The sequence below is a fragment of the Mirounga angustirostris genome, unplaced genomic scaffold, assembly GCF_029215605.1.
Source record: "Mirounga angustirostris isolate CCGP_5_RB_7025 unplaced genomic scaffold, mMirAng1.0.hap1 SCAF_2, whole genome shotgun sequence".
NCBI classification, from domain to species: Eukaryota; Metazoa; Chordata; class Mammalia; order Carnivora; family Phocidae; genus Mirounga; species Mirounga angustirostris.
Genome location: NW_026991710.1, coordinates 195,823,446 through 195,836,866, shown reverse-complemented (window position 1 = coordinate 195,836,866; position 13,421 = coordinate 195,823,446). Strand labels below are relative to the sequence as shown.

At 49.0% G+C, this 13,421-nt stretch overlaps 1 protein-coding gene across 1 annotated transcript; it reads right to left on the bottom strand.

Annotated features, from left to right (window-relative positions):
- Nucleotides 1-944: 944 nt before the first annotated feature.
- On the bottom strand, nucleotides 945-11,229 carry DEFB1 (defensin beta 1). The gene is made up of 2 exons (XM_045879264.2): nucleotides 11,041-11,229; nucleotides 945-1,177 (listed from the first exon to the last, which is right to left on the bottom strand). Exons 1-2 carry the CDS (start codon nucleotides 11,099-11,101, stop codon nucleotides 1,029-1,031), a joined length of 210 nt encoding a protein of 69 aa, XP_045735220.1. The 5' UTR covers nucleotides 11,102-11,229; the 3' UTR covers nucleotides 945-1,028.
- Nucleotides 11,230-13,421: the final 2,192 nt, after the last annotated feature.

Here is a 13,421-nt window from a genome sequence, read left to right as displayed (position 1 = left end):
TGAAGAGGGAAGTTGACAGCATGCCTGAGGTTTCTTTTCAAAATAAAATGCTCCTGGGTTATTTCTTCGCCTTTTCAGTGGGAAGGGAGAGGCCTGGATGCACTGGAAGTAGCCATCTGTGATGTGTGTGTCACAGAGAAAGCCGGGTGGTTAACGTCCACAACACAAATCAGCCTCCCCTCCCTCTGCCTCTCCCCCCACCCCCAAAAGACAGCGGTTAATGACGGAACCTGCCGCTGGGGGATAGGAGCAAAAGTTTTTAGTGTTTGCTTTTCATCTGTGCTTATACTGTATCGACGTGGAACATGAAATTGTCGTTGCCAAACTGCAGACGGCAGAACCGCATGCGTCATCGGGAGTTGTAAAAAATTTATCGGAGAAAAGGGCAAGCAACCTGCTCTCCCTCCCCAACAGGTGTCTGTGGGCCAAGGAGTGAAATGAGAAGGACAGAGGCTTCCGTCACTGACGCGTGGTGAGGCTGTGTGATCTCGGAGCAGGAAGCCGGACAGGAGGCCTCGAGAAGGGAAGTTACAGGAGGTGTTTTGTGGCCCTAAGGGAGGTTCTCGGATGCTAAGGTGAACCCACCCACTGCCCCAGGCCCAGGAAGGAGAAAAGGCTGCTCTGGGCTCTGCAGACAGGCTGTTTCACGGAACAGGCTGCTAAGACCACTGAGTTTGGGGTGAGCTGCGCCTGGACCAGGGAAGGATTCATCGGCCTCGTCCCCTCCTCATGTGTGCGTCCTTGGTCTCATGGGCACCCTCGGCATCACCCACACTTGGCTTGGTAATGACACGCGGTGGAGGTGACACGGCTCAAGCCTGGTCAGCATCGCCCAACACCGTGCGGGACGGGCCCTGTGGCCTGGCCCATCCCTGCTCCTAACCCCCAGACTCTCTCAGCCTCTTCCTAAAGGAGACAAGAGTCATTTTGGTCGGAAAGAGGTATGCTTGAAAAAAGTCTTCTTTTATTGAAACAGCGATTACAAATACTTCGCTGGACTTCCTTTCTCCATCACGCCCAGCTCAGAGTCAACGTATGCAGCACTTGGCCTTCCCACCGTAACAGGTGCCTTCCACCCTGGTGAAGAGTGGGCAAGGGGAGAAGTTACAGGTGCCTCCTTTCCTAACACAGATGTAGTGGTCAGACCTCTGGCCGAGACCTGTCAGAAAGCCAGCGCCTGTAGGGAGGGAAAGAAAACACTTCAGACTCACGGCTTGCTGCCACGGTGATCTTAGAATATTTGGTAAAGCGACTCTTTGCAAAGCCCTGCAAAGAGTTTTCTCTTCCAAGACTTTGCACCGTCCGAGGTCTGTGCCAGCTATGGCCAGAGGGAAGCCAATGATGAGCAGCAGGCTTCTGAGCACGGTTTCCTGCTGCCCAGAGAGCTTTAAGGTGTGCGGGGATTTCAAGCTAGTCCCCAAGGAAGTTGCCCAGACACACACCCTGTGCTTTAGTAATGCCGAAGTGCATTCCCGACTCCGTGAGCGTCCTAAACTCCCCCCACTCCCGTGCTGCCTGGTTGTACCAACCCCTCCCCAACTGGAATCCCTGCTCCCCCATCTCTCCTATCACCATCTTCGCTGAAATCTGTGTTCCGTTCAGGGCAGGTTGAAAGTATGGCTACGCTATAACACTTCCACTGTTTTGTCCACTTGGACTTCATTCTGTCTTCTTCCCAATATCCCAGAATCTCATAATCAGAAGGTTTCTAGACTAGTCTTCTGCTTTATCTGATAGCCACCCTACGATGTCCCCAGTAAGTGGGGGTCAAGCCACTGTTTTGCTTGCCTCCGTTGATAGGTCTTATGGCCTGAATGGTGTCCCCTCCACCAGAATGTGTATGTTGATGTCTTCACTAGCCAGGGCCTCACAGTATCACTGTATTTGGAGGTAGGGCTTTTCAAGAGGTGATTAAGGTTAGATGAGGTCATAAAAGTAGTCTCTAATCCAATAGGACTGGGATCCTTATAAGAGGAGGACATTTGGACCTATAAAGGGATGTGGGCACACAGGGGAAAGGCCACATGAGGACAGGAGAGTAGGCGGCTATCTGCGAGCCGAGGAGCGAGGCCTCGGGTGAAGCCTAACCCACTGACACGTTGACCTTGATCTTCATTAATCCCCTCTAGAAGTGGGAGAGGATTAATGTCTGTTGTTGAAGGAGACCCCCCCCATGCTCTTTTGTTATGGCTCTTTTGTTATGATTCACACAGCAGGCCGTCACCAGCTGTGATGGAGGGGACGGTCCATTCTAATGTCATACGTCTCTGCATATCGGAAAGATGGTTCTCATACCCATTGAAATTGTCCTTCTATTTAATCCGTATCCCTGTTACAGCTGCCTCATCTGACCTAGAACTGTGGGTGTCTGGTGACTGGATATTTGGCAATGTTTGGGGACATCGTGGGTTGTCACCACTCTGGGGTATGTGGGCGGATGTTATAGGGTATCTAGTGGGTGGGGGCCAGAGTTGCTGTCAGGGATCAGGGATGCACAGAACCGCCCTCTAACAGAGAATTATCTGGCCCCAAATGTCAGTAGCCCCAAGGCTGAGAAATTGTGTTGTAGACCAGTGGTTCTCCATGCTGCATACACATTCAATCAGTTGGGGTAATCTTAAAAATATACACTTAATTGTTCTGGGGTGGAGTTTAGGTACTGGCATTTAAAAAAAAACTCCTTAGATGTGTCTAATGTTCAGTAAAGAATCTAGAATCGCCGGACCACTGGTTTTCAAATTTTAGTCAGAACTAACAGTACAGAATTCCCTTGTCAAGGCTGGGAGCAGACAAGAAGGAAAGCAAGGACAGCACCTTCTACTAATATAAAAAATTAAAATTATTAGGAATTTAAAAACTTGAATAGTTCATGGAAATAGAAGAATTGGAAATATTTTTCTATTCATATATTCATATAGAAAAAATAGAACACTCACCTGAACAAACGTAAAAATTTAGTTGAGATAAAAAAATTCTTAGAAAAATACAATTCACTAAAATAAACAAATAAGAAATAGAAAATGTAAATAGTCCCATAAATATCAAAGAAATCGAGTCCATAAATGAGACTCTAGGCCGAGATGGCTTCATTAGTAAATCCTACCAAGCAACAAATAAGAAATAGTGTCTACACAGCACTGTTTTTTAGAATAACAAGATAGAATATTCCCTAGTTCATGGTGTGATGCCAGCTTGGTCTTAATACCACCATCTAAAAAGATCAGCAATGCAAGGAAAGAAAAGGAAACCTCCCTGATCTGCAGAGAGGCAAAGATCCTATATAAAATGTCAGTAAACAGAATAAAACCAAGTTTAGTTTGTTTCACAAATTCAAGCTTTCATTTAACATTTGAAGACCAGTCAATGCCTATTAACAGTTAAAGGAGAAAAATCATATGATCGTCCCAACAGGTGCAGAAAAATATTGGAAAAATTCAACACTGATTAATGATAAAAACTTTTAACAAATAATAAACTGGAGAGAACTTCCTTGATCTCATAAAGAAAATCTACAGAAGCCTATAACCAACAGTACACTCAATGCTCAAACATTGAAAACTTTTCATTTGAGATTGCCAACAAGACCAGCATAATGGCTATCAGCAATTGCATTGAACGTTCTACTTGAGGTTACCAGCCAGGGGAGGAACAGAAGGGAAAAAAAAAAAAAAAAATATATATATATATATAAGGGTTGAAAAGAAAGAAATAAAATTGTCACTATTTGCAGGCTTTATGATTATATGTAGACACTCCAGAAGGAATTAATTAAAAATTTTAACTATGTTGCTGTATATAAGATCAATATAAAAAATCAATTTTACTTCTGTGTATTAGCAACCAACACATAAAATGAAATTAAAATAAATCACCATATTGAAATATCAAATGCCTAGTTATAAATCTAAGAAAGTACAATACTCCTGTATATAAGAAATACAGTATTCTTTGATAAGTTAAATAAGAACAAAATAAGTAGGAATGCAGTTTTAAGCACTGGAAGATTAATTATTTTTCAAATGTTAATTTCCCCCAAATTAATCTGCAGATTTAACTCCATACCATGAAAATATCAAGAGATTCTTGCAGTAAAACTTGACAAGCTTATTCTAAAATTTATATGGGAATTCAAAGGACCAAGAATAGCCAAGACATTCTTGGAAAAGAAGGTAGCAGGACTTGCTTTACTGGATTTCGAGACTAATTACATATCCACTGTAATTAGACTGTTTGGTAAAGATGCAAGGACAAACCTACAAATGGAACAGAATGAAGAGTGCAGAAAGGGGCTCATACACGTATGGGGAATTGAGGCAGACCAGCTGCTTAGGAGAACAGTTGTGGTTGGAGGTGGGGGAGCTGGTTCTGGGACAGTTGGATATTCATGGATTATTGGATATTCATGTTGAAAAAGAAAAACAACAACTTTACCCTTAACTCACACATTAAAAACCATTGCCAGGTGGACTATAAGTCTAAATGAAAAAAGAGAAATAATGAGTCATCAGAGGACAATGTTGTAGACTTTCTTCATATTTTGGCGGTAAAGAAAGATTTCTTAAGATACAAAAGGGATTATCCATAAAGGAAAAGATATGACACATTTAGCCACATTATAATCATGATACAAACTTCAGTGTAAGGAAAGTTTCCATCAGGCGAGAGAAAAATTACAGCACAAGGTAGGAGAAGAGACTTGTAATGTTACAAAGGGCTTGCATGCAGAATATAAAAAGGATTACTACAAATCATTAAGAAAAAACAGATAATCTGATAGAAAATATAGACACATATTTTCACATATCACAAAAGATATCCAAATGGCTAGTAACTATATACAAAAGTGCTCAACTGAGTGTTTATCAGGAAAATGCAAATTAAAATTCCAACACTCACCAGACACCTAAAATTTAAAAAATGATTGACAATAACAAGAATTGGTGTGGATCCGGAGCAATGGGAACTCTCACTCACTGGAGAACGGTGTGGCGTTATCTATCAAAATTATAAATTTTTTGTGCTATTATCTATCAATCAATCAAAATTGAACATGCATATCCTAGGACCCACAATGCCCCCTACCTCATGGTACCTAGCCAACTGAAAGGCATGCACGAGCCAAGCTATATTATTCAGCATGATTGTTAACATGGTAAAAGTCCAAGAAATATAGGAAGTCATTACCGTAAAAGTCAGGCGGTGATTACCTCTGGGGGAAGGAGCAAGGGTGGGTGACTGAGAAGCCTGGAGGGGTATTTCTTAGGGGCCGGCCAAGTCCTGCTTCTTGACTTAAACCCTGGTCACAGGCTACTTGTTTTGTAATTCATTAAGTTGTACATTCCTGGTTTATGCACTTTCCTGGATGCATGTTATATTTTGCAATTAAAGAAGGAAAAAAGTAAGAGTTGCTTCTGAAAAGGTTACCTGCATATTCCCAGAGCTGTGCAGGCTCTGCACCGCATGTGTCCCGTCCCCGATTCGGTGCGCTTCCCTGCACTCCCTGCCTGCCCATGAGCTCCGTGGGTAACTCACACCTGCTCTTCTCCTCCCCTTTCCCAAGGGCGACAACACTTCCCGGAACTTGGTGCTCATTCCTGTCGGTGCTCACGAAGCTGGCCTGAGATACGTGATCCCGCACATCCCGTGGCGGCCGCCGAAGCGCCACAAACCAGAGGAATGTGGAAAAGAGAAAAGTCGCTTCTAGGTAAGAACGAGGGGGTGAGAAGGAGCAGAGGCAGGCCTGTTGGGAAAGCAGGTTTGTGCCAGTTTCTATGCTTGCGGCGAAAATAGGGACTCTTGCACGTTTATTGAGCCAGTTACAGCCAGATTGTCCAAAATCCCACCTCAATGCAGGGGCAACACCAACTGTCGCTCTACTCAGGGGCGACAACCGGTGTTGGTTGAAAGAAGGACGGTTGGATTCAGTGGCGAGAAACTCGGTAGGAAATGGGTGCAGAGAACAGTAGACAGGGAGCAGGGGGTCGGGGGGATCCCGGGAATGGAAGTGTGGTGAGCAGGTTGCTAACGGAGCTCGTTCTCTGTCCTGCTCAGAAGTGTGGGCACCAAGGTCCCCTTCGTGTCATCTGATCAGAGCTACTAGTGAGGTTTTGGAACAGTGCTGGAAGGCAAAACTGGAGAGCTGTTGACTAAATTATAAATGTCTTGGGCTAAAAAACCACCAGGCTGAGGCGAGAGTGAATTGTGAAAATGATAAGCATTTTTGGAAAAGCTATGAGGCCCCAACTCGCCCCCTGCCAGGATCCGCGCCCCCTTTCCTTACCAGGAACCTGCAGGAAAAGGGCAGGAGGCTCTCGGAAAGGGCAGGATCTGGAACACCTGACCTGTGGGACCGAGCAGTCTGAGATGCGTGAGGAGCAAACAAACGCGCAGATACACGGAGACAAAGAATGCAATCTGGGTTTTCCCACCTCTGGCCGCAGAGCCCCACACCTACTGAGGCGTATGGGGACGTGGTGCTGGGAAGTGGCGGGAGCCTGGTCCTAGGTGCAGAATCAGCTGATCGGAGCCCTCTGGGCCTCAGCAAGTCAGCTAGGCTCTTTCCCTGCTCAGGACAAGGTGGTGGCTGGCAGTCATGCCGGGGGAAGGGCTGCCCGCCAGCAAGAGGCTTCCCTGCCGCTGGGGCATCGAAACACTTAGGAATGATGCGGGTGCTCAAGCCATCGGCGGAGGCTAGAGAGGATCCAACTTCATCTCTATGCATCTTCTTCTTCCTCTTTTTAAGATTTTATTTATTTATTTTAGAGAGGGGCAGAGAGAGAGAGAAGCAGACTCCCTGCTGAGTGCAAGCCCGACTCGGGGCTCGATCTCACGACCCTGAGTCATGACCTGAGCCGACATCAAGAGTTGGAAGCGTAACTGACCGAGCCACCCAGGGGCCCCTCTATGAATCTTCTTAAGCTATCTGGGGACAAAATCAAATACACAGGCCACTCCTGCAAAACAAGTAACGAAATTCCAAACTGAACTGGAATAAAACTAAAGACCGGAGGTCCCCTTCCACAGGCACATAGCCCATGGGGTCCCTGCTCGCCAACTCCCGCCTTGAAAATCAGCAATGCCTCTTGGAAGTTCATGAGCGTTTTGATTCAATTCTGCCTAGATTATTCTTAAGATCCACCCGTGTGCCTGGTGACACATCCAGAGGTCTTGGGGAAGCGTGTGGAGAGAATGTGGGGTTTGGAACCAGAGCTGGAATCAAGTTCTTGTTATTTGTCGGCTGGGTATTTGAGAGTCAACTTTTCTGAGATTTACTACCAAAAAAAAAAAATCTGTAAAATGGGGATGATAGTAGGTCCCTGCGTGATAGAGATGCTGGGACATTTAGTGAGATGACATTCATAGAACCGCTTTGTTCAACTGTAAAGCGCCACGTGTGGTATTTTGTGAGCACAGCCCAGTTTCCCGTGCGATGCTGACCAGGGGCCTCTGCGAAGCTTGGTTTGGTGGCCGCAGGGCCTTTGTGTCTGAGGCGGGGGGAGGGGGGGCATGTTTTTCTCGACGGGACCCAGAGGCCATAGGAGACACATTCTTGGTGGTGGCTGCCAGAGGTCAGGCAGGTGAAAGGAATTCGGGCAAGCAGGTTGGGGTGGGGATCACAGAGTGAGACACTCAGGTGTGGACAAGGCAGGGCAGACTCTGAGGGTCCCAGAATGTGCGAGCGGGGAGTCATTTTGCCCAAACCTTCATTTTAGAGGTGGGGAAATTGAGGCCCAGACGCCCAGGAGTGCCCATGGTGTCCCGGAAGGAAAGGAAGGAAGGGTATTGAGGAGTGGTCCATGCCTCTCTCAGCGGGTTTGGTTAGTTTTGCTCTAGGGAAGCGCTAACCACCTGGGAAAAGGCATAGCTGAAACAGAACATCCTCCCCACGTCCCTGGGTCCACTTTGCTCTCCCCCAATCAGCCTCCACGCTGCCAATACAGTCTCTAAAAGAAGCCATTTCTGATTCTGTCCCTCTCCCAGTTTAAAAATCTTTGGGGCCCACACACACCCGGATGGTTTCCTGCCGCAGAAGACCCCACTCAGCGAGGACCCAGAGCCTCCTGCCCCCATGACTCCTCTCTGTCTGGACACTCGGCAGCCCCGGCGTCGGAGCGGATGGCCTGGGTTCGAGTCCTCACTCTGCCTGTTAGCAGTCCTGTGAGTTCGGCCAAATTATTTATCCACAAAACGAGGATAATGGTTCTTCCTTCCCCATACGGGCCTGGGGAGAGGGGGCACTAAGGTAAAAGTGAGAGCTTCAGGGTTTTATTTCCCTTCCTCTCTGGGCTTTCACACCCGATAGCCTTTCTGTCTGGTTTGTCTTTATTCCCACCTGCCCTTCTCCTTTCACTAGTTTCTAACTCAGGCCCACAAATCCGCATGCCCACAGCAGCCAGACAGATAGGGAAAGTTGGCGAAGTAGGCTAAGGCCGAGCGATAGGGAGCAGTGGGGTCTGCAGTGAAGGGGGGGCAGTTGCTACAGCTCACAGGGGCTGTACCCAGGGTTCAGGCTTCATTTGCTTGTGTTCTTAAGAGAAGATACAAATCTGAATTTTATGTGACACATCCTGAGTTTTTAATGTCAAGAAGGAAGTAAAAAAAAAAAAATTTTTTTTAAATACCATGAACACCAAAATGACTTCCATCTTTCCTTCCCTTCTCAGCTCCCTTAGGAAAGCCTTCCTGGCCCCGCGAGACCAGGTCAGTCCCCTTGCCACACGTTCCCTCAGCACCCTGTACTTAGTGGCATTTCACAACACAATGGTAATTAGATAATTAATTATAAAATTGGGTTTCTTGTCATGCTCTGCTTCTAGAACATCAGGTCATGCTTTCAAGGGCTGTGTTCTCTTCCCCTTCCCCAGGGCAATGCCTGCACACTGTAGCTGTTAACTAAATATTTGTGGCATCAGTGAGTGAGCAGCCCCAAACGATCCTGATTTCTAAACCCCTCGGCTGGGTTCTCATCCAGCTGATGCAGGGGACACGAGCTGCCTTGTCATTTGGACATCATTCTGTGTTCACAGAAATAAGATTTCTATAAGATAAAAGGGGCAGAAATAAGATTTGTATAAAACAAAAGGCGGCCCCTTTTTTGATAGAGATAAAAACTGCTGAAAGAGAAGGTCCAGTCATGGTTTCCGGCAGTGACACAACCACCATTCACCTCGGGGCATGTGGGCCTCAGTTTCCCCAGGGGTGAGTAGACGAGCCCTAATGGCTCACTCAGAAAAGGGAGTGAACTGATCCCCTGTGAGGGCTCAGCCTGAATCCCAGTGTGAGGCTGGGACCCAAGCAGCACCTTCTAGAAGCAGCACTCGGCTCCCGTCTTTTTTTTTTTTTTAAATGTTCTATTTATTTATTCATGAGAGTGAGAGAGAGAGAGAGAGAGAGAGGCAGAGGCAGAGGGAGAAGCAGGCTCCCCACCTAGCAGGGAGCCCGATGTGGGGCTCGATCCCAGGACGCTGGGATCATGACCTGAGCCGAAGGCAGACGCTTAACCATCTGAGCCACCCAGGCGCCCCTCGGCTCCCGTCTTAACATAAACTTGGTCCTGTCCCCAGAGGGAGAATTAGTGTTATGCAGACAGGATTTGCATGCTGGCAGTGCAGGGTCGCTTCTCCTGGGAGTGTCTGAGTGAGTCCTGCGTATACTTAGCATTCCATCACGTTAGCTAATATTGCTATGCGGAATGCTTAGTACATTTGGTTGTTCCTGCATAGCCTCGGAAACACTTTAATATTCTCTGCTTTGAATGAGATGCCTGTAGTCATCTGTCGAGGTGACCGACTGAACGTAACTCTTCAAGTTAATATAGTGGCTCTCGAGCTTTACTGAGCTTGAACTGAACTGCAGTCAGACCTTTTGCAGGGCCCCTCGGTGTGAATGCACATGGGCACGCACGCGGCTGAAGTCAGAGTTGGATAAGACGCGTGTGCGCTCCCTGGGCAGCATGCACTCGTATTGTTGGTTCTTTGAAAAAACATGGTGGCGACTCACTAAACTGATTTCTCCACCCCTCGAATGGGTCCCAGCTGGAAACTTAAAACTCTGCATTAGAATACTTTCCTACCCAGTTTCCAGATGGGGGGACTGAGTCGTCCTTGGAGAAAATGTAGCAGATTTCTGTGATGCAGAGAAGCACCGTCGGATCTTTTAGGGAACTTTGGAGCTTTCATGCTCTAAATGCTGCCTGCCACGGCCCCCTCATTTTGCAGATGAGACAGCTGTATGATTTGCTCGAGGCCACGATAGAACATGTCCCCCAGTTGGATCCACCTGCAGCGTCCCACCTCCTCTTACGCTGCTGTTCTGACCCAGGGGAGCTGCCCCCTTCCGGCCCCACAGAAAGTTCCCTCCTGTGCCCTGAGGAGATTTCCCACTCCGCAGAACACGAGAGGACTTCCCAGGGAAGACTGAAGACCACCTGTGCACCCCTGAGCGCCCGAGCATGAAGTGAGTCAAAGGTGCAGGGTGAGCTGGCTTCGTGGGAGGGGCAGGTGCACCTGCTTACCGCGGGCCACCTGGGAGGCCCCACCCAGTGACCGGGGTGCGCTGGGGCTGGCAGCCTACACCTCTCGCCCCTGGATAGGAAGCTGGCCTCTCAATGCGAGGAGCCAGAGTACGTGGCCCCCTTCCACGTAGGATGATTTCTAGATGTCCGGGACAAAGACGGAGACGGGGGATGCTGGAGCTGCCTGTGACAGGCCCCGATCCCTGCCAAGCACCGAGGGCATGGAGCCCCAAGCACAGTCAGGGAGGGAGACCTGGGTCTGTCACTCCTGCGGCTGGGCTGCCCTGCGGGCTGGGGAGAGTCAGCCTGGGGTGCTCCCAGCAGGCTCGTCCCTGGGGCTCGGGGGAAAGCCCCAGGCCCCCGGCTCAGCAGGCTTGCCCATCACAGTCTGCCCACGCCCGCCCCTCAGCCTCGGGGATGCTTCTCTGCCGCTCCACCCCCAGGACCCAAGGGGCAGCTGTCCTCAGACTCAAACCCTGAATTCCTGGCCCAGGGCAAGGGTGCTAGAACAGGGTCTCAAAGCTCACCTGGGGCCAGGTGGGAGCAGAGGAGGCACAGAATCAGCAGCGGGAAGGAGAGGACCCTCATGGCGCCTGGCAGGCTGGGCCGGGATGCCCGGTGAAGGCAGAGAGGCTCCTCGGAGGCTGAGCCGACAGAGGCTTCCAGAGGCAGGAGTGTCTCTGTATTTATAGGGCAGAGGTTGCACAACCGCAGAGGTGATCTGAAGGGTGGTGTCGCAATCCAGAGTGAAATTCTAATAAATAACCCCTCGTGCCATTTGCCCTGAGTAGTCTGCGAGTCATGTGCACACATTTTCTCTGTCTAGCTGCGGCTAGATTCAGCTTTCCGCCTGGAAAAGCTGGAGTTGGCTCCTCTGACCAGTTCTGTTTGGTTTTTGAGGCTGGGCAATGCGGAGGGGCTTCCAGAAGAAGGCAGCTCAGGCCGGCAGGCCCGCCGTGGGAGGGCTCAGAGAGCCCCAGGAGGTGGCCCTGGGGGGGGGACACTGCGCAAGGTGGCTGCCCAGCCCCCAGCCGGTGCGAGTCTCTGTCGCTGAGCCACATTCCCTGTTCGCGGCCCCAGACGGCACCCTCTTCCCTGACAGAAGCCCAGCCACTTGCTTTTCACTTAACCTGCTGGGGTGGACTCTTCAACAGGCCAAGGCTGCTTTCTCAAAATTCTCTGCTTCTGGGGTGCATGTTCTCCTTGACTAACCAATGCCATCCCTCTCTCCCTCCCTCCCTCCCTCCCTCCCCCCCTTCTTTCCTTCCTTCTTCCCTTCCTCCCTTCCTTCCTTTCTTTTTCTTTCTAATGGGTGTGTCTCTCAAATCTTTTTAAACCTACCAGCCTCTTCTATTACTTAAACAATTTTTTTTCATCAGGACTTTATTTTTTTAGAGCAGTTGTTGGTACACAGCAAAATTTAGGAGAAGGTACAGAGATTTCCCATCTACTCCCTGCCCCCCTGACCCAGCTCCGCCCCCCCCCAGAGGGTACATTTGTTACCACTGATGAACTTACATGGACACATCATTATCAGCCTGAGTCCATAGTTTGCGTTAAGGTTCACACTTGGTGTTGTGCATTCTAGGGGTGTGGACAAACGTATGATGACACACATTCACCATGACAGTGTCACGCAGAGTAGTCTCTGTGCCCTAAAAATCCTCGGGGCTCCACCTCTTCATTCCTCCCTCCCCGCTAACCCCTCCGACCACTGATCTCTTTCCTGTCTCTGTAGCTTTGCCTCTTCCGGAATGTCACATGGGTGGAACCAGACAGTACGCAGCATTTTCAGACTGGCCTCTCTCCCTTCGGGTTACACATGGAAGGCTCCTCCATGCCTTCTCATACCCTGATAGCTCATCTCTTTTTAGCACTACATAATATTCCACTGTCTGAATGAACCAGAGTTTACTTCTCCAGTCACTTACAGAAGGACATCCTGGTTGATTCCAAGCTTTGGCAATTATGAATGAAGCTGCTATAAACATCTGTGTCAGCTTTTTGTGTGAACATGTTTTCAACTCCTGTGTGTGGATGTCAAGGAGTACAATTGCTGGATCGTAGGTAAGAGGTTGTTTCGTTTTATTAAAAACTGCCAAACTGTCTCCAAAGTACCTGCGCCATTTTGTGTCCCCCCCCCCCAGCGGTAATCGAGGGTCCCCGTTCCTCCAAATCCTGGCCAGCATTTGGTATTGGCAGTGCTTCCAGATTTGCGCCATTCTCACAGGTGGGGAGGGCTATCTCCTTGTTTTAATTTGCCTTCCTCTTTTCCAACTAGACGTCTGTTCCTAGGAAGTTGTCAACTATGGCTTCCCAGGAAGCGAGCCCCTGGTGGGGCCTGTGGGAGTCCGAAGTTCTGGTTTCCAGATGGGGCTGAGTCTTCCTGAGCTGCAAGGATCGGAGTCTCAGGCCTTCAACTGTCAGACTGGGGCGTTGTGTTAGCTACTCTGAGGATCTCTCACGTTCTCATCAATTCTAAAGATATTTTAAATTTTAATTTTCACAAATCTATAAGCAGCTCTCCTAATGTCTTAGTCAGTGTTCTTATTTGTGAGCAATAGAAGCAGCTCTGGCTGATTATGCAAGAGAGGAGTTTCCCTGAGAGGATCGATGGGGGGCCTGGAGAAGCTGCTTGGAGCTCAGCTTCCAGCAACAGTGTCCGAACCACGGCGCGGATCTGGTCTGGGGCAGACCCGTGTGCGCTGGCTTCTCTGTGTGCACCGGGAGCCGCCTTCACCGCACCGGCAGAGCCCCATCTGTATCAAAGCAGCACCTTCTGGATACCTCCACGGCGGCCCTGCCAGAGGGAAGGACAGAGAGACAGAGACACATGCACACACAGACTGCGAGAATCAGAGAAGAAGAGAGAAACAGAGCGAGGCATACAGAGACAGGCAGATGGGGG